Here is a 17,742-nt window from a genome sequence, read left to right on the forward strand (position 1 = left end):
TTCACTCTGCGGGGAGTTGTTGTTGTTGTTGTTGTTTTTACGCACGAACTGCGGAGGAGCCACCGCTGCTGTGGCTCCTTAATGTTCCCCATCAGCTACTTATAGGTTCGTTCGGAGTGAGGGGAGGGGTCCGCTGCCCTTAAAGAGATATTTTCACTCGGTCACCTGTTCATTCATCCATTCACTCACCCGCTTTCACTTTTGCCGGATTGGCGTTTCCAAATAAAGGTGGACCGTCAGCCGCCCCGGAGAGATTTTACGCACCAAAAGCCACTTTTGCTCAGTTATATTTCGGGAGATATATTTGGATGGATATATATATATATATATATTTATTTATTTTTTTATACTAATGAATGATTGAAAAATAAGACATCAAGTGTTTCAATTGATTGTCGGTCGAAACGAGGCGTTTTTCTCTGCACAAGCAGAGGCTCACGGGGCCCCGTCTCCGGCTCCGGGCGGAAAATTGATAAATCACTCAATGGAACAGAACGAATCTCCAGCAGCAAAACGTCAAAAGAGCGACTGATCCTGTAAGATTATCGTTGGTCAAACGTACGAACAGAAAATCCAAACGGCAACTAGTCCGTGTCCTATTTTGCGCCGCTGTGCGTGATAGAAAAAGTGAAATAAAAAATAAATAAAATAAAAATAAAAAAAAAGATGAAAACAAAATTACCTGAGCACCGTAGGGCTCCGTCTTGGTCCTGGATTTCCAAAGCATGGCCGCGTTCAAAGTCAGTCTGCAACACGTATTACGGTCTGCGGGCTGTTTATTATGGTCTGTGAGAGCGACGGACTGGAGGTGAGCGGGAGAGTGAGTATAGTTTGGAAAGCGATACGGGAGTCTTATGGGTGAAGGGAGGGAGGGGTGCGGGGCGAAGGGACTCCGCAGAGGGCGCAAAGTTCGGGACAAAGGACGCAATTACGCGCGGATTTGCGCGGCGTCGGGTCGGGTCGGGTCGGGGCGGGCGCCGGCGTAAAACCCCTGGAAGAGCGAACGTGGAGTTAAGCGCAATTTCACAATAGATGTAACGTTTCCACGATAAACGTTTGCTCCGTGTTGCACTTAACAAGATGATAAATAACATAAATTCTCATTCATTTTTATTTGTGTTGCATTTGGGTGCACTTGAACTGTTTGTCGAATGATCACCGTTTTCAAGTGATGTAGACGTAATTTACGCGCGTACAATTCCAGGTTATAGTTTAATACAATTGAAACAATGTCTGATATCTCCTGGAAATAAAGAGCAGTACAGCAGATTGTATCCTGATAAACTTCCAAATTCCACCGTCAGGTCTCGCCGTGCAGCGCGTCCCACGGAAATAGGGCTCAGCACGCCATCCAGTGGTGCGTGGAGATATGACAGGCAACTGCAGGGTTCCCTCTCTCCTTTAAGGTCATTTTCCAGGACATAACATGACCCGCGCATGTATTCATATTTAAGACCCAAACCACTCAAATAGGCCGTCTCACTTAATTCCGCTATTCTCATAGAATAAACATTCACTATTGTTTCACGAGGACCCCCAGAACCGGTCTTGTGGGACATTTCGGGCAATCTTGTAATATTTCATGACTTTTCCATGACTGGTAAACGGCATTACAAAATTCCACGTTTTCCAGGCTGCGTGAGAATCCTGAGCTGACTTTCAAACTGACGACTGCAAAAATGATTACGGTGATGTTACTCTTTCCTTGATGCATTGAGTCACTGTCACCGGAAAGTTTCACCGTCTTAAAAAAGATGAAACCTCGATAGAAAAGAAGACACTTTTTATTTTTAATTTATTTTTTTAAATAAAAATATTTATTTATTAAATGCTTGTTTTTTTCCCCAACTTAATTTTGACATACATGGCGCCTTTCCAGCGCGTCAGTTTTCCCCTACATTTGTATTTTGCAATATTGACCATGGATACACAGAAATGTGCCTAATTTGTAAGACAATTCGACTTGGTTTTAAAGACTTGCATATTGCATTTAGAATGCTTAGAGCCAAGGTAACATGTTATCCAATTATCAGTCTGACGTGGATGGCGAGAGATCTTGATGTAATAAGGCTTCCGTGTCTTCCTTTGCTGTTTAGCTGCTATGGCCTCATGACGCCATTCCCCAACTCGAGACCATTTCCCTTCGGTGGCGCAGCCGTCTGCTTGCGACTCATTTCACTCCCACTGATTTCCTCAGGTTCCCCATGCAACTCAAAGCTCCCTCATCGTTCCCGGTTTTCATAATGTTGCCGATTTCTTGTTTGCAGAGCGGGTTCTGCTCCGCCATGGCACACAGGGCTTCCTCGAGCGCCCCCTGTGTGTGGGGATCGGGTAGCGCGCTGCCTGCCCTCAGCATGGCCAGAGTGTGTTTCAGCCAGCCCTCCTCCAGGACCAGCGCGGTGATCCAGGGCTGGACGCGCACGCAGCCGCCCAGGGCCTGTAGCCCCAGCTTCCACAGTTCTTCCGTCTCGTCCCACCACTCCTCCCAGGCAGGGCTCACCACCACCGGGCCTGAGCTCGGGCCCGAGCCCGAGCCCGAGTGCAGGGCGCCGCGGAGGAACCGGAGGGCCGCCGAGAAGAAGCGCCTCTGGCCTGGTTCTCCTGGGCCCGGGACATGGAGAAAGGGAAAATGAAACAAAATTGAGGCCATTTTATTGGCGTTTAAAAGCAAAATGTGGCAAATGGTTAAGTAAAAGTTGGTGGTGTCTTCTGAGTGTGCTTAATACACAACTTGGTCAAGGTTTTTTAGGTTTCCCGTGATCAATAGAAAAAAAAAAAGTGTGAAATTAATTAATATGAGAAATTGCTGTAAAAATCACCTGCAGCCTCTGGTTTGAGCCGGCAAATCATCAGCCCCAGAGTGCAGAAATTGGCTGCCAGGACCAGGAGGCGGGGCTTATACACCAAAACAGGAAGTGCTTCGCTCAGAAGGGACTCGAGGCTTCTGAAACACGGGTCCTTCCTAAAACAAACAAGAAGCAACCACCGTTATTCCTTTATCCAGAGCACAGTTCGCAAAATTATTTTTTCCCCCTTGGTTTTGATAAATACATCAAAAACAAGATTCACACTACATCCAGATTTTACAACTTAAAATCGTAATAATGCTCCATGTTACGAGAAGACCATCGTTCTAAACAGTCACTGGATGTGTCGACGCCCACCTGACTCTCTCAGGCTCCGTGACGGTGAAGTTGAGCAGGGCCGAGCAGGCCGTCTCCATGCCGGAGTCCCTGGTGGAGGCCGCCCCGCCCTTCCCCTTTAGGGAGCTCCAGCCCTCCGACAGGAACTCCACCAGCAGCGCCGGGGTGTCCAGCGTGAGGAGGACCTTCCTGGGGCCCTCCTCTGCCGAGAGGTGGCACAGAGCCGGGAGGAGATACCTGATCAAGTGCAGGGGGACAGCGGGGAGACTTAAGTGTTGACGGAGGGAGGGTTAGAGTGTATGGAAGTATTTATTTATAAATTACAACATGGGCATAACATAGATTCCCGGTACAGACAATGCTCCCATTAAAACATTCTAGAGCATTCGGTGCCAAATTTTGATATGTTTGTTTGTAGTTAATCTCTTCATAAGACATCCAAAGATACAACTAAGAGAAAATGTCAGGCAATATTCTTTTTCGTAAAAGTTATTATTATTATTTATTTTTTTTTTAAAGCCTGCCAGAGCTATTTGAAATTTAAAAAAATCATTAAATGATGTTCAACTCAGAATTTCCAATGCAAATAAAGAAAACGATCATTTAGGAACCACTAAACAAAGCCAATGTACGGAAGAGAGCCAGCCATAATAATAGCCAAACACATAAAGAATCTTCAATGCCTCCATCTTGCAACCTCATCCTTGTTTGTTTTACCTCAGAGGCTCCCTGCCTGTCCAGGCCGCGCCCTCCTGGCTGATGGACATCTCAGACATCCAATCGGAGAGACCCTGGTCCGGGCCCCCGCTCTGCAGCTGAGATTTGGTGTAGCTGATGAGGAACGGCAGGAGGCCGGTCACTTCCTCCTTCAGGCAGGAAGTCTCCTCGGCCAGCCAGGAGCAGAGGGAGCGGAACGTGGCGAAAATAAAAGGGTCGCCGTAGCGAGTGTGATCCGCCTTCAAGACGAGAAACAGAGAAAGGGGCGGACAAAGTGGAGGAGCACGTGAACCCAAGTTTGTAGTGTTTACTGCACCGTAACAAAGTGACACAACACTCAAACTTACTGTTGGTGTCCCATGGGAGTTGGTTAGCTAGTCTTGCCTTTATCTAATATCCCCCCGGCCCCATTCACTCATGTGTTTGTACACCTCTCTGATCAAAAGATAGACATACTATGGATGGTGTATAAATGGTGTACATTTTAAGGATATTCCTTATGTAGTTTATTGAAGAGCTCGGTAAAAAAAAAAAAAAAAAAAAAAAAAAAAGGGGATGCACCAGTACAATTAATTTCAGAGTACTTACTCTTGGGTACTCTCAAGATACTGAGGACCAATATGAATACTGAAAACGTCTGTTATAATAATGGTGAGATCACCGATTAAGAAGACACAGATCGTTTAACATTATTTTTCACTATGCATTTAATTGCTTTATTCACTGCTTTGTTTCAAGAAAACAGATGTAATATGAAACGGTTGCCCACATTCAAAAACACGCCATCTCACTTTGAGCGGCAACAATTTCATGTTGGTATTTGGATTCGGGTAGTTGGTTGGTATTGCATTTAGGTATCCAAACTTTGCGACAAGTATGAGAGATGAGAACATTATAGGACCAGATAAAGGTATCCGTGCAATCCATCACTAAAAACAATCTCCTGCCAATTTGTTCGCTCACGTGTTGCAGGTGGTAGATGACAGCAGAGAAGGCCTCCTCCAGGACCCTGAGGACCTGCTGGCTCTGCTTCAGACTGAGCCCAGAGATGGCAGGCTTTGGTGGGGCACCGCTCTGCACGACCGCCTGGCAGCACGCCTGCTCCATGGCGGCCTCCATGATGCGGTAGCAACCTGGGGGGTTTCATAGTTTCATAGTTGTTTGCAGTATCTAATATAACCACCTGGTATGATTAAATTGTTTACTAACGCGCCATTTTCACAAGGAAATTAGGGAAGGAGAATAACTTCCAATACAAAAAGTAAACATTTGTATAGTACTACAGGGAAATAATTCAACATAAATAGACATGGTGCATGCTTTGACGCATAACAAATTGACACAGCGTTCTTCAGACAGAAACTTTAAAAGTAACACAACATTGACATTACAAATACTATTATTGCTGTAGCCTATGGAATAAACCAACCTGTGAGTGTGTGCTGCAGCTCGGGGCTCAAATTTGTACCGGGCAGCTCCTCCAAGCCCATCCTCACCTCCACACAGGCCCGGTTCACCAGCAAACAGCAGAACTTGGGCGGCCCCACGGGTTCCCATCCGTACAGATCCAACAGGCATGCACTGAGGACCAGGATGGGGCTGATCTGTTTGGCCGTCAACTTGGCCTGCAACATGGGTCTCAACTCCCCCCACAGACCGGACACAACCTCCTTCAGCCCCTCGTTCTCCGCCACCCCTCCCGGCGGGGGGAGGAACTGCAGCAGCTCGGTGCACATATCGAGTCTGGCCTGGTCTTTGGCTTGAGTGAAGTCTTTGGAGACCCTCACCAACAGAGAGACAAGTTCAGCGGGGTGTTTGCTCCATGCTTTGTCCCTGGTCTTTCCGGAAAGGAGGCAGCCCAGTAGGGGGAGGCCTCGCTCCTCGCTGAAGACCTGGTTTTGCTCCAGGGCTCTGCACAGAGCCGGGACGGCGCCCCTGCTCAGCAGCTGGTCGGGGCCCCTCGGCAGAGCGCACACCGCCGTCAAAATCTGGTAGCAGTCGGAAGCCATGGCCTTGTCAAGTTTGGGTGTCGGTGATGCTTCTTCAGGCTTTGGAGCGGTTTTGGGGAGAGGTGTGCTTCCTGACTGGGCTTCATCATCCTGACTCCGCCCGGTTTGCTCCGCTTCTGCTGCTGCATCCTGGTCTGACTGGTTCGGCCCTTGCTTGGATTTTGACAGTTGGCTCCACGTGGGGCCATCAGCTAGGATCCCGAGCAGAAGCGGGATGGTAGTAAGAAGCTGCGGGTGCGAGGCCATATTGGGGTCTGTGCTGAGAGCGGCGAGCAGAGCTGTGCCCAGGGAAAGTAGCTCCTCTGGGGGCAAGCTGGAGGTCTCGCCCCCCCTGATGGCCGTCACTAGGAGCCGAGCTGGAAGATTAAGACCGACCGCCTCGAAGATGCGCCTCAAGGTTGCTTTGTCCAGCTGGCTGGCCGGGCACAAGCGAGTGATCTAGACAGAGGAGAAATACAGTACAAACCGTCAACGGCATGATCCAGTTTCGAGATCATCCCGTTGTTTATCAACAGTTTAATGTTGTAGTTCTGTCAGAAGATACGACCGGAATTGGGCAAAAACCAGTTGAACACAGGTTGAGCACTGAAACTAGCTCTGAAATGGATGCAAAGCGCGTGTGCGGAGAAGTGAAGGCTGTTTGCATTTTCCCCATCTATATATCTATCTATCTGTCTGTCTGTCTGTGTCTGTCTATCGATCTCTATATCCATCCATCTGTATATCGATCTATCGGTCTATCTATCTGTCTGTCTGTCTATCGATCTCTATATCCATCCATCTGTGTATCTATCTATCTGTCTGTCTATCTATCTGTCTATCTATCAATCTGTCCGTCTGTCTATCGATCTCTATATCCATCCATCTGTATATCTATCTATCTATCTATCTATCTGTCTGCCTGTCTGTCGATCTCTATATCCATCCATCTGTATATCTGTATACCTGTCTATCGATCTGTATACCTGTCTATCGATCTGTATACCTGTCTATCGATCTGTATACCTGTCTATCGATCTGTATACCTGTCTATCGATCTGTATACCTGTCTATCGATCTGTATACCTGTCTATCGATCTGTATACCTGTCTATCCGTCGGTCTGTCTATCCATCCATCTTAGTCGTTCTGCTGACTCACCAGAAGAAGTGCTGCCAGCGTGTGGCTGTCATTCTTGGCATGCGTGAGGGCATGCAGACACCGCTCCAGCACCTCCCTCTGGGAACCCGTCAGGCCCGGGTCGCCGTCCGCCTCCCACCGCTCCTCTCCTGCAGGGTCCCGACGGCCGGAGCCGGCCCCGGAGCTCACAACGGCGGCGACTTCAGCCATGACTTCACAAGACGCCTAGGGTTGTGAAAGGAAACGGGTCCCCCCAGAAAAAAACCCAAAAACATTTAAAATGATGGCTGCTCAAACACAAACAAACAAACAAACAAACAAACAGACAAACAGACCAAGTCAAATAGGTGTAAATAACAGTATCCAACGACAGTTACGCGACAGACCCCAAACGCGTACTACCGTGCAGGCTTCCTACGGGTGCGACGATTTACATTTAAAATGTTCGCAACACCGCCATTCACCGAGCCGTTGGAACAATTGTAACGTGAAAACATTTCGCCATGAAAACATGAAGGAAAAACAAAAAACAACAACAACTAACTTATATCGCGGTCCACGCTAAAACGTGAGCATCTCCCGGAAGTGCGCCGCCAACGCGCAAGAGAGCGACGGCCAATCAAATCGCACCGAGGGGGGCCGCTCAGCCAATCAGGGCAGCGATCCTTGGGAGGCGGAGGAGCCATTTTGGTTTACGTTTGGAAGCGTCAGAGGCTCGTGATTTTATTTTTGATTTATTTATCACGTCTCGCGTCGTGTTTTGGGGGTTTTTTATTTTTTTTTCTCCCTCCTCCCCGCGATAAATCCACCAAAAAAAATTATCCCCCGCTCAGAATTGGGTTGAGATGTGGGGATATTCCTGTGTAACGTCGTATTAAAACGCCGTCCTCGTCGGCCAGCAGCGGGCGCAATAAGGAAGTGGCTGAATAAATGGATTCCACGTCCGAGGGAAGGCGCACTCGGCGGCATCAGCTGTCCCGGCGCTGACCCGGTTAGAGCGCGGCGGACAGCGGCCACAGCCACAGCCACAGCCACAGCCACAGCCACAGCCACGGCCGTTAAACCCGAGGAGGACGGCGTCCGTCCCTGCGTGTGAGTGGGGATTATCTTATTATCTCACCGTCTCGTCGTTCACGCCGTCGGTACCGTCGGTGCGTGGCCCGGACTCTGATTTGAACCGCTCGAAGGGTCCGGGTTCTGCCGCCAACAGCTGCTTCGGGGCAGGGGCGGCGTAAATGGCGGCGCGGGGTCCCGTGCAGGTGGGGAGCCTCCGCGCTGGTGTGGGGGCCGTTGCCCCGCGGGGTGGTGTGTTGCTGCTCCGCGTAGGACGGCTGCTTTGGACCCTTCCACGACTGTACACTCACGTCCATAGAGCTTGAAGGCTTGCTTCTTGTGCCGTGTGTGTGTATGTAATGCATATCAATAATATATGTAGGACTTATTATCACACGCTAATAACGCAAATTTAAAACATGTGTGTTAATGATATGTATTATCATTATTATTGCCTGTTTAGGTGTCAACTCCTGTAACACCTACCTGCAGCAAATTTCCCTGTGGATGATTCTGTCTGTCTTGTCTGTCTTGTCTGTCTTGTCTGTCTAGCTGTCTAGCTGTCTGTCTGTCCGTCTGTCTGATCACTCTTTATTTTATTCCCCCTTCCTGTTGTGCACAGCCATTCTCGATCATTCCACTACACAGTACTTCTAGGATGTTTGCATGTGATGAACACGGATGTTGAATCTAGTTTCATGTTCTAGTTGAATGAACTGTGTGTGTGTGTGTGTGTGTGTGTGTGTGTGTGTGTGTGTGTGTGTGTCATACAGCCGAGCGCTGTGAGCCAGAGAGGCTCTCGGAGGCTTTCAGACCGAACGTCCTACAGGGGTTGGAGGGTTATTCATCTGACAGACAGTGGGGAAATCCATAAATCCATGGCCTTAAACCCCGGCGCTGCCTGAAACTACATAATGAATGAAGCCTCCATTTTGTACACAATGCCGTCTTGCCTTAATAGTTCACCGCCATAGTCTGCGTCGGTGAACTTTGACCTTCAACACTGTTCCCTGTGTTTGTTGTGTTATTAGATTATAAAGCCTCAAGCTTATTGATCACAGCTGACAGATGGGTAGCAGTCCAAGCTGTATACGGCCAGAACAGATTGTTCTCTTGTGGTTTATACCATTTTATAGAGTATATTTGTCGGATAAGTTTTTTTTTTTTTTTGTCACGTACGTGTTGTCATTCTCTTTGAAACATTTTGAGCAATTTGGTTGCAGTTTTATTTTTATTTTTTTATCTCTCTGCGCACTTCCTCGATCTGTATAGATTTAATACCGACGTAATCTGTTCCTCGACCTTTAAAAAAAAAAAAAAAAAAAAAAAAAAATCCTAAAACCACAGTTAATGGATTTTCACAAATTGCGGGAGCTCTGAACTCTTGCAAAACTGCCATAACTTAAATTGGGGTTAAATGTTTTCAGGGCCACAGCAACTTTAGTGCGGCAGGCCGCACATTTGAGCCGCCTACTCTAGCCGCCTCCGGTTGTAGGGTATCACGGTTGACATGATGTGGTTATTGTTGTGCAGCTGACAAACAGAGGCTCTGTGAAGTAGAAAGGTGTGTTCCTTCCACTGCTGCGGTCCGAGTCGGGGCGGAGTCGACGATGCGAATTCTGCGACTGGAGAGAATGCTCCACTGTCTAGAGGCCAACACAGCTCTGACAAGTGTGCTTTTGATTTGACCGCCCGGCCCGAAAGAATGAGGAAGAAGGGAGAACAAAGGGGGAAGAGAAACGTGCTCCCTCGCATGGAAAGGGGTTTTGGGTCAGGCGGGACCCCCTTGTTTTGCACGTTTATCCCCCCGAGGGAGAATTGTGAATCCAGCCCTGTAATGGCAGAGCTGTCATCAGCGGGCTGATGACAGCTCTGCCATTACAGGCCTGGATACCGCTTCGAGTTGGCGCACCTGTGCACGGCGGCCGGTGTAGGAACAGTCACAACTGTGCACGGTGCATTTACCGCGCACGAATAAGGCTGATCAGCTCCTGACTTTCTCCGTGAGAAATCGAGTGTTCTCACGTGCCTTCTTTGGTCAGTCGCAGTGAAGCCCTGTGAGGAGTCAACGCTACATGCGAGCAGCTCACAACACCCGTCGCAGTGTTTTTGTTTTGGAAGTGGTCATGAGCCCTAAATGAAGGCGGCTGGGAAAGGAGCATCTGTGTTTCTTGAATGCGGACACAGGTGACGATTCCCAGGTTTGTTTGAGAGGCGAACATGCCGTGCAGTATGTTGATGTGTCCGTGTTGACATTCATAGACGTAGGTTCTTATTTCAAATTACGGCAACGGATTTTCTCAAAAGTGGCATGCATCACTAGTGTCTTTGCCGTGTACTTTTTAAAAAATAGATTTAAAGATTTATCAGGACCTACAATTCCTGCTTTTCTTCCCCTCTATTTGCTTTCAAAGACGGTGACATTGCGGCGTCTCCCACTAGTAGTATGAGGAGAGATTTATAAGAATGGCTGTCCCAGACTGTAGAGGGCTAACAAAGGTAAATTTGTCAACATGGCGATTATTATTTAACATTATCATCTAAATTAGAAGGGATGGGCTGTACTGTATGTTATTGTCCATATGTGATTCTGTCGGCAGGGGTTTGAAAGATTAATATCCACGTCGATCTGGGACCTCCGTGTTTTCATTATCAGCTCGATGTCAGCTAATATGGATCAGCTATTGTACTGGGCCTTTACTAGTAGTTGTGTGTGTGTGTGTGTGTGTGTGTGTGTGTGTGTGTGTGTGTGTGTGTGTGTGTGTGTGTGTGTGTGTGTGTGTGTGTGTGTGTGTGTGTGTGTGTGTGTGTGTGTGTGTGTGTGTGTGTGTGTGTGTGTGTGTGTGTTATAATGTACATGGCCACCACTCATTCTCACAAGACAGTGCCGAAAATGGCGTTGATAATAAATAATGAAATGTGTAGCTATTAACTTTGTGTAATTGATTGTGCAAACAACCTGAAAATACTTTCGCACTTTTCTGCTTTTTATTTTTATTTTTTAAGCTCCCAAAGAAGACTTTTCTTTGGTCTCCTTTCTGGAGGGCAAGCCTAGCATTCTGTTCTCGTGGACAGTTTGAGCCAGTGGTATTTTTATTTTTTTACGAGCAGCTTTAATGATATCCACATGCCGTATGGAATTTATATGTGGAGTGAGTTCTCAATTTGGCTCACATCAACATCGTATGGATTTGATAAAATACATTGAATATCAAAATATTGAAGCATGATTTCGCAGTTTGATTTTGGAATCTTGTTTTTCAGGTAAATTGCTTTGCAGTCAAATTGAGAAACGGGCAGAAAGGCTATCCGAGTGAGCCGAAGGCACACAGATGGGAATCTGATCCCTCTTTCTGGAAAGAGTCAAAGCGAACATGGCGGCTAATTCTAGGCCTTGCACTTCTTTCCTCCGTTCTCTCTCAGGAGTAGAGTGTGAGCAACTCCGGCTGCATTGGACCGGGAGGCAGCCATGTTGACGCTCTTCCTCAGAGTGCTGGTGTCGTCCCGTCTTCACCCTTCACCTCACCGCACATCGCTGCCCACTTAACGCCACACACACACACACACACACACACACACACACACACACACACACACACACACACACACACACACCTGTCTCTTCCATCACCCGGCCCGGGAAAAGGTAGGCACCTGGATATATATTCATTTTATCACATACTATTGTTTTCTTTGCTGTCCATTGTAGGGGGAAGTATAAGAACGCAGTTGCGTTACTGGCCCGAGCTCTCAGGATGAAGTTATACATATGTTGTCCAGACTTGAGAATATCAGTTATTTAATTTATTGGTTGGTTGGTTGGTTGGTTGTTTGTTTGTAAAATAGGTACTTTGGGGTCATTTAAATCCTATGTCCATCATCGCAGTTTGGTTGCAGCACTAACTTCAGAGCTAAAGCTCAAAGCTTGTTCCTGTTTGATTATTACTTCATTCTATTATTTACTTTGTGGTGTGTTTAATAAATGAATCCACAAGAAACACCGCCGTTAAAATAATCAACATGCGCGTCCTCCATCAGGTCCTCTGTGCGTGTGGAAAATGTTCTATGCACACCCCAAGTTGCTCAACCGGAGTCTACCTCACTTCGTCGTCCTATCACTGGTCTTCTTCGGGGGCCATGCTCCGCACGCAGGTAAGATGACCCAGTAGAAGTCGTAGTCACCTGTTTGTATAATTGGTTGCCGTATTTTTCTTGTAGTATTGGTGTTACAGCACACACAGTGCCTGGAATGTATTGTAAACACCCCCCCCGCAGCGCCAACGTGGATTCACACGCCTTAGATTGCTCAGGGCGGCTCTCGCTCCTCTTTTGCATCTCATGATGATTGTTTCAGGTTCTTAGCGGGCGTTTCTTTGCCTGTTTATTTTTAGGTGTGGAGGCTTTAGCACAGTTGGTGTCACAACTCGCAGAGCAGAGATGGTGAGCCTTTGATGCCACAGAGCTCAGCGAGCGTGTGTGTGTGTGTGTGTGTGTGTGTGTGTGTGTGTGTGTGTGTGTGTGTGTGTGTGTGTGTGTGTGTGTGTGTGTGTGTGTGTGTGTGTGTGTGTGTGTGTGTGTGTGTGTGTGTGTGTGTGTGTGTGTGTGTGTGTGTGTGTGTGTGTGTGTGTGTGGTTCAAAGACAGAAGCAACACTAACTGGCCTACATCTAAAAAAAAAAAACGGAATCTGAGACCATCACAAGATGTAAAAGTCCAATACTGAGCCAAATAAATACAAGCCTAATTGATATCCTGTGGTTTTGACACATGGGGCCATGTCGGAGTTCTGTGATGGAGAAAGAAGGATTTACATGATTAGTGACCACAAACTAGTTGGCTGAAAGTAATGAGTCATGCCCGGACTCGGTGAAATGGTGATGGCGCCGTGGCCGAGCATCCCTCCTGTTGACAGCCTGGGTGTCAGCAGACCAGGCTGCCGTCGGCGCCAGGCCTCGTCAGCTCACTTTATCTAGAGTCAACACTGCGCTCCTGCCAGCTACATCAAATAAGACTCGAGTGTAACGTGCGTCAGTCCACCGGCGGCCATGCGGAGCCGTAAAATGTAAATGGGGATTCGTTGAGCCGTGGAAGACCGAGGCTGCATGGAACCCAGTTGTTTTTTACGAGACGCAGAGCAGCGATGGAGACAGATACGGGGTCCGGGGGCGTTGAGGTTCAAGGCTTGTGGCAACACGCTATGTAATAACTTGCCATAATGTAATTTGCCATTTTGACCTTTATTATGCATTAATGCCCACATTTTGTAATAACCGATTCCATTTTGCAGTTGTTATTATGTATGATTATGTTCTATGTAATAATTCAACGCTTTTTTTTTTTTTGAAGACACTTTTGAGAGCGGCCATGTGTGTTCACATGTCAAGCAACCGACCTCTTCCCACAAGTACGAAGCAGGGCTCCAGACCGCGACCATTTAGTCGCATTTTGCGACCCTTTTTCGAGACAGCGCGAGTAAATCTTATAACTAGGAGCACCAGCGCAACTTGCAAATATGCAGACAGTTTTATTGTTGTTTTTTTTTTAATCATCGTATCAAACACTAGGAGGAAGCGTTAGGCTTGGGCTATCATGCAAAATTTCAATCGTCCAGTCGCGGCACCCAGCCAATGTTTTCCGGTAACGGTACAGTTTCGGTATTTTCGATGAGAAAAAATATATATATAAATTAAAAAAGTTAAATCGTGTAAAAATGTTTTTACGGTAGTCTACCACAAATAAGTAGTGTGATGCTGTGTGTATGACTGTGGGGGGAGGGGGGAGATGAGGGTTCAAGTTCTTTGGGTTGTTATAATTTGCACAAGTTCATGTGATTTGAGGGGAGGTGTCGAGGATAGGGGATAATTCCAATATACTGTACATTTTCGGGGGGAAAAAAAAAAATCATATTTTAAAAATGTTTCACAATAAAAAATAAATATAACAAGTACTATAGTTAATATTTTTTGTGTATAACAGGTATTAACAGTGTTTTTCACACATAAATAATAATAGTAGAATAACACCTCATAGTCAGACAAGTGCGCGTGTGCCTTCGCTTTGTGGACGTGACAGTGGTTGCGCTCCTTTTTGGCCAGGACACCTCCCGGTGAGGGAGGAGCTTAGGATATCTCTTACATAGAGGGGGAAACGTTTTCCGGCGGCAGGAGACGGCAACTTAAACAAAAAAACACGACATAAAACCGTAAAACTTGACCAAAAAAGGGAACAGCTCATCACGCAGCGAGACTTGGTTCCTATTGTACCTACAAAAGAACCGGATCGTTCACGAAGGACGTGGCACAAGTAGAGTTGATTGCACTCTTTACCAAGTAGTTTTATCTCGTGTTTCTATTGAAAAGGCTGCGTAGTTGAAAAAATTGCACCAGTAGTCTGGCAATCATTGAAGAGCCTCAAAAGACGGAAGTTGGTCTTTGAAGAATGCTCAGGAAGTGGGCGGGGTTCTGCAGGATGGTTGGTGCCAGTCGCTCACAGAACACTTCTTGAAATACTCGCATGGGTGGAATTACCATTGGGCATAGGTATGCAATTTCTTGGGGTCTCATCAGCCAAAAGGGCCTAGTGGATTTGTGTTTTCTTTTAATTTTTTTTTATATAAAATAATTGTATTTAGTGAACAAAAACTATATGGACATATTATGGGCCAACATCATCGTGTGTGTGTGTGTGTGTGTGTGTGTGCGCGCTCTGAGGCTCTCGTCATGGTTGTAATAAATAACCATATAAAAACATGAATGTGTTGCGTTGCCTGTCGATTTCAGTGGCGCTCCTAAATGTTGTGCTGGTGCTCCCAAAAAAATAAAAATAAATAAATCAGTAGGGAGCACCAGCGCTGCTAGTGGAAAAAGTTAGTCCGGAGCCCTGCATGGACAGCGCTGAAGCGACGGTACCAGCCTATAGTGCTGATAGCAGGCCCGGGGGGTTGGGAGCGGGGTTTCTGTATCTACAGAACACTGCGCTCGGGGTTTTTAATCAGTGCGTTGCTTGGCCAGGGGGGGAAAGGCCTCTCTTCCTGTTTCCTCCGCTGACTTTTCGGGAGGTGTTCCGGCAGATTGCCATCCAGTCAGCACGCCTGTTTTAAAAAAAAAAAAAAAAAAAAAAAAAAAAAAAGTCTGATCCCGGAACAAAAGTCAAGTCAAGAATCAAATCTGCCGTGGGTTTCGGTTTTGAAGACGACTGCAGAAAACTCCCGACAAAGCCTCGATTGAAACAAAGTGTCTTGAATCCCTGGAAGAGCCTTTGAAATACATTCCCTCAGTGCACCCGCTCAGCCCCTCTGCAAATTCTTTGAACCGAGCTGCACACTCTGCATTGATGTACATTTTGAGGGGAAATCAACGCACTAAAGTAAATTTATATTCGATTACCACTTGTTCTTTACCGCCTCATGTCCATCAATCCTTTCAGTAGAGTCCTTAAAAGAAGCGCTTCCTCCCCCATACCCTTTCAATCTCTATTGTTCACAGCAGCCGGTTGTCTGGCAATCATTGGGCACGAGAGAAGTAAAGAGCCCAAAGACACGGAAGTCGGTCTTTGAAGAATGCTCAGAAAGTGGGTGGGGTCTGCAGGGTGGTTGTTGCCAGTGGCTCTTGAAAAACAAAAACATTTCCTGAAATACTCGCATGGGCAGATTTACCATTAGGCATAGGTACGCAATTGCTTGGGGCCCCGTCCGCCAAACAGCTAAGCGTAAGGAGCGACTTTGATGAGAGGCGTGTGTGCGTGTGTGCGTGTGTGCGTGTGTGCGTGTGTGCGTGTGTGCGTGCGTGCTCTCTCTGTCGGACGGCTGTCTTTATACAGTAAGAGCTTCCAAGCTCCCACTGATCAGTCATCCAATCAATTTTTTGGTGTCGCTTTTCCAGACGGACCAATCCGGACTGCGCGCACCGTGCACGGCCTCCAAGAGTGAATTACTGAAAGAAAACCCCAAAACGCAGAGGAAATATTTCAATGCTTTTAGATCGAGGCTTTAACCTGCATACGTACGCGTAAAGCTTCGGTGAACTCCATAGTTGGATATGGAAAATGGACAACGTGAGTCTCCCGGTGAACCCCGGTGTGTCCTCCACCAAGGTGGTCGAGATCTCCAGGGCAGACGCGTCTTTGCCTGGCGCCTCCAAATCACTAAAGCCGCCCCTGAATACTCGCTCCCTTCTGTCTCCGCTACATCTCAACTCAACAATCCCGTAGCGCAATTGCTATCGCTCCCATTTAAAATAGCTGAGTGGGCGTCTCTCTTAGCCGTGGGGGCGGGACCTAAGAAATTCAACCAATTGGGATTTTTGCATCATGAAACATGAGGATTAATGCTACATCATATTGCTGTTCACCTTGGTATTCTAATGTTTTACAATAATTTTTGTACTTTTGTTTGATAATATGGCTAGAAATTGACAACGAGCAACCATAAATTGTTGGCAAAACGTGACTTTAATTAAAGGCCTTTTCTAACCGTTGTGGCATCCTGCCCTTCCCCCCGCCCCCAGGTGTGTCGGCAGAGCTCTGCAGAGTGACGGGTGGGGTCCTCGGGATCCATCGGAGCAGCGTCATCGGCCTCGGGTGGCGCCCCCTGGCGGACGGGAGGGCCGGGGCCACCTGCTGGGAGTCGTGCTGCCTGAAGCCCAGCTGCAACGGCGTGTGGAGCCTGGGGGGGCGCTGCGTGCTGCTTAGCTGCACCCGCGAGAGGGGCTGCGCCATCTCCGCTTTGCCACAGCCGCACCAGGAGTCGCTGGGCCTCCTCCAGCTGCTCTCCAAGGTAGGAGGAGGGTGATGGAAGAGATGACGAAAACACACCGAAGGAGGGAGAGATTCATCCATTTTTCAACTTTTCACCAACTAAATATAATACGGATTTTCAGGGTTTTTCTGATGATGAAATCTAGTGAAACGTCTTAAAGGACGGATTTGGTGTAATTTTTTTCTCCGCTTTTTTTTGTCAAAGTACTTTTTTGTTGTTACAAAGTTAAAAAAAAAAAAAAAAAAGCTACCATACTTTGTATTTGTTCATTCCATTTGAACTTTAACAAATCAAAAACATGGCAATGTGCAGTTTTGTAACAAAATTTATAACGAAAGTTACTTTGACTAAAATATGCGTTACCAGTAGATATATTTAAAGTAGGTTTCTCACCATATTGTTAGAATTGTAATGATTTTGAACAAATATTAAAATTTTTAAAATGTGAGCTACCATCAGGAAAATGTCAGTGTTGTACAGTGTGCGTGCTGAGATAAAACTAAAATTGACATGGGTACGGCCCTTTATAAGATGGTTGGTTGTTGGTTTGTGTAAATTACTCAATCTGAATCTTTATACTTTGTCAAAAATTTCCAAACAGTCATACAGATTTCCTTTTCATTCATACAAAACCCACCCCTGCTACCTTTCCCTTGACCCCGCACCAAGGGCCACACCATAAGACGTAGGAAGGCCGTTCAGGTACAGCAGGACGGAGGCTTCAGGAAACATATTCAGCACCACCGTACTAGCACCGTAAGTCTGCGCCGTGGTCAATGACTATTCGGATTTTTCCTTTAATATTTACGTCCTGATTTTCTTTTTATTCATCTCTTTATCAGTGGCACTATATGAATTAGATTTTTTTTTAACTATATGCTAATGTGATGGATAATGACCAAAAATCCCGTTCCTCAGATCTTTTCATCGTCCTTATTTTGGACTGCA

At 46.8% G+C, this 17,742-nt stretch overlaps 2 protein-coding genes across 4 annotated transcripts in view; one reads left to right on the forward strand and one right to left on the reverse strand.

Moving 5' to 3' along the window:
* Positions 1-1,802: 1,802 nt before the first annotated feature.
* Positions 1,803-8,189, reverse strand: ncdn (neurochondrin). 3 transcript variants are annotated; one of them, XM_080003659.1, is made up of 8 exons: positions 8,108-8,189; positions 7,009-7,212; positions 5,290-6,307; positions 4,824-4,993; positions 3,861-4,099; positions 3,165-3,380; positions 2,820-2,962; positions 1,803-2,601 (listed from the first exon to the last, which is right to left on the reverse strand). In XM_080003659.1, exons 2-8 carry the CDS (start codon positions 7,195-7,197, stop codon positions 2,171-2,173), a joined length of 2,406 nt encoding a protein of 801 aa, XP_079859785.1. In that variant the 5' UTR covers positions 7,198-7,212; positions 8,108-8,189; the 3' UTR covers positions 1,803-2,170. The 3 variants fall into 3 exon arrangements, with proteins under 3 accessions (XP_079859785.1, XP_079859783.1, XP_079859784.1); XM_080003657.1 differs by lacking the exon at positions 8,108-8,189 and adding an exon at positions 7,532-7,583; XM_080003658.1 differs by lacking the exon at positions 8,108-8,189 and adding an exon at positions 7,390-7,411.
* kiaa0319l (KIAA0319-like) overlaps positions 7,869-17,742 on the forward strand; it is a 33,027-nt gene continuing 23,153 nt past the window's right edge. The window contains exons 1-5 of the mRNA XM_080003647.1: positions 7,869-8,079; positions 11,464-11,686; positions 12,079-12,192; positions 16,544-16,812; positions 17,464-17,550. Coding sequence (XP_079859773.1) covers positions 12,099-12,192; positions 16,544-16,812; positions 17,464-17,550 — 450 coding nt within the window. The 5' untranslated portion in view covers positions 7,869-8,079; positions 11,464-11,686; positions 12,079-12,098. The remainder of the gene's footprint in view (positions 8,080-11,463; positions 11,687-12,078; positions 12,193-16,543; positions 16,813-17,463; positions 17,551-17,742) is intronic.

The sequence above is a fragment of the Zeus faber genome (genome assembly GCF_960531495.2).
Source record: "Zeus faber genome assembly, chromosome: 1".
NCBI lineage: Eukaryota > Metazoa > Chordata > Actinopteri > Zeiformes > Zeidae > Zeus > Zeus faber.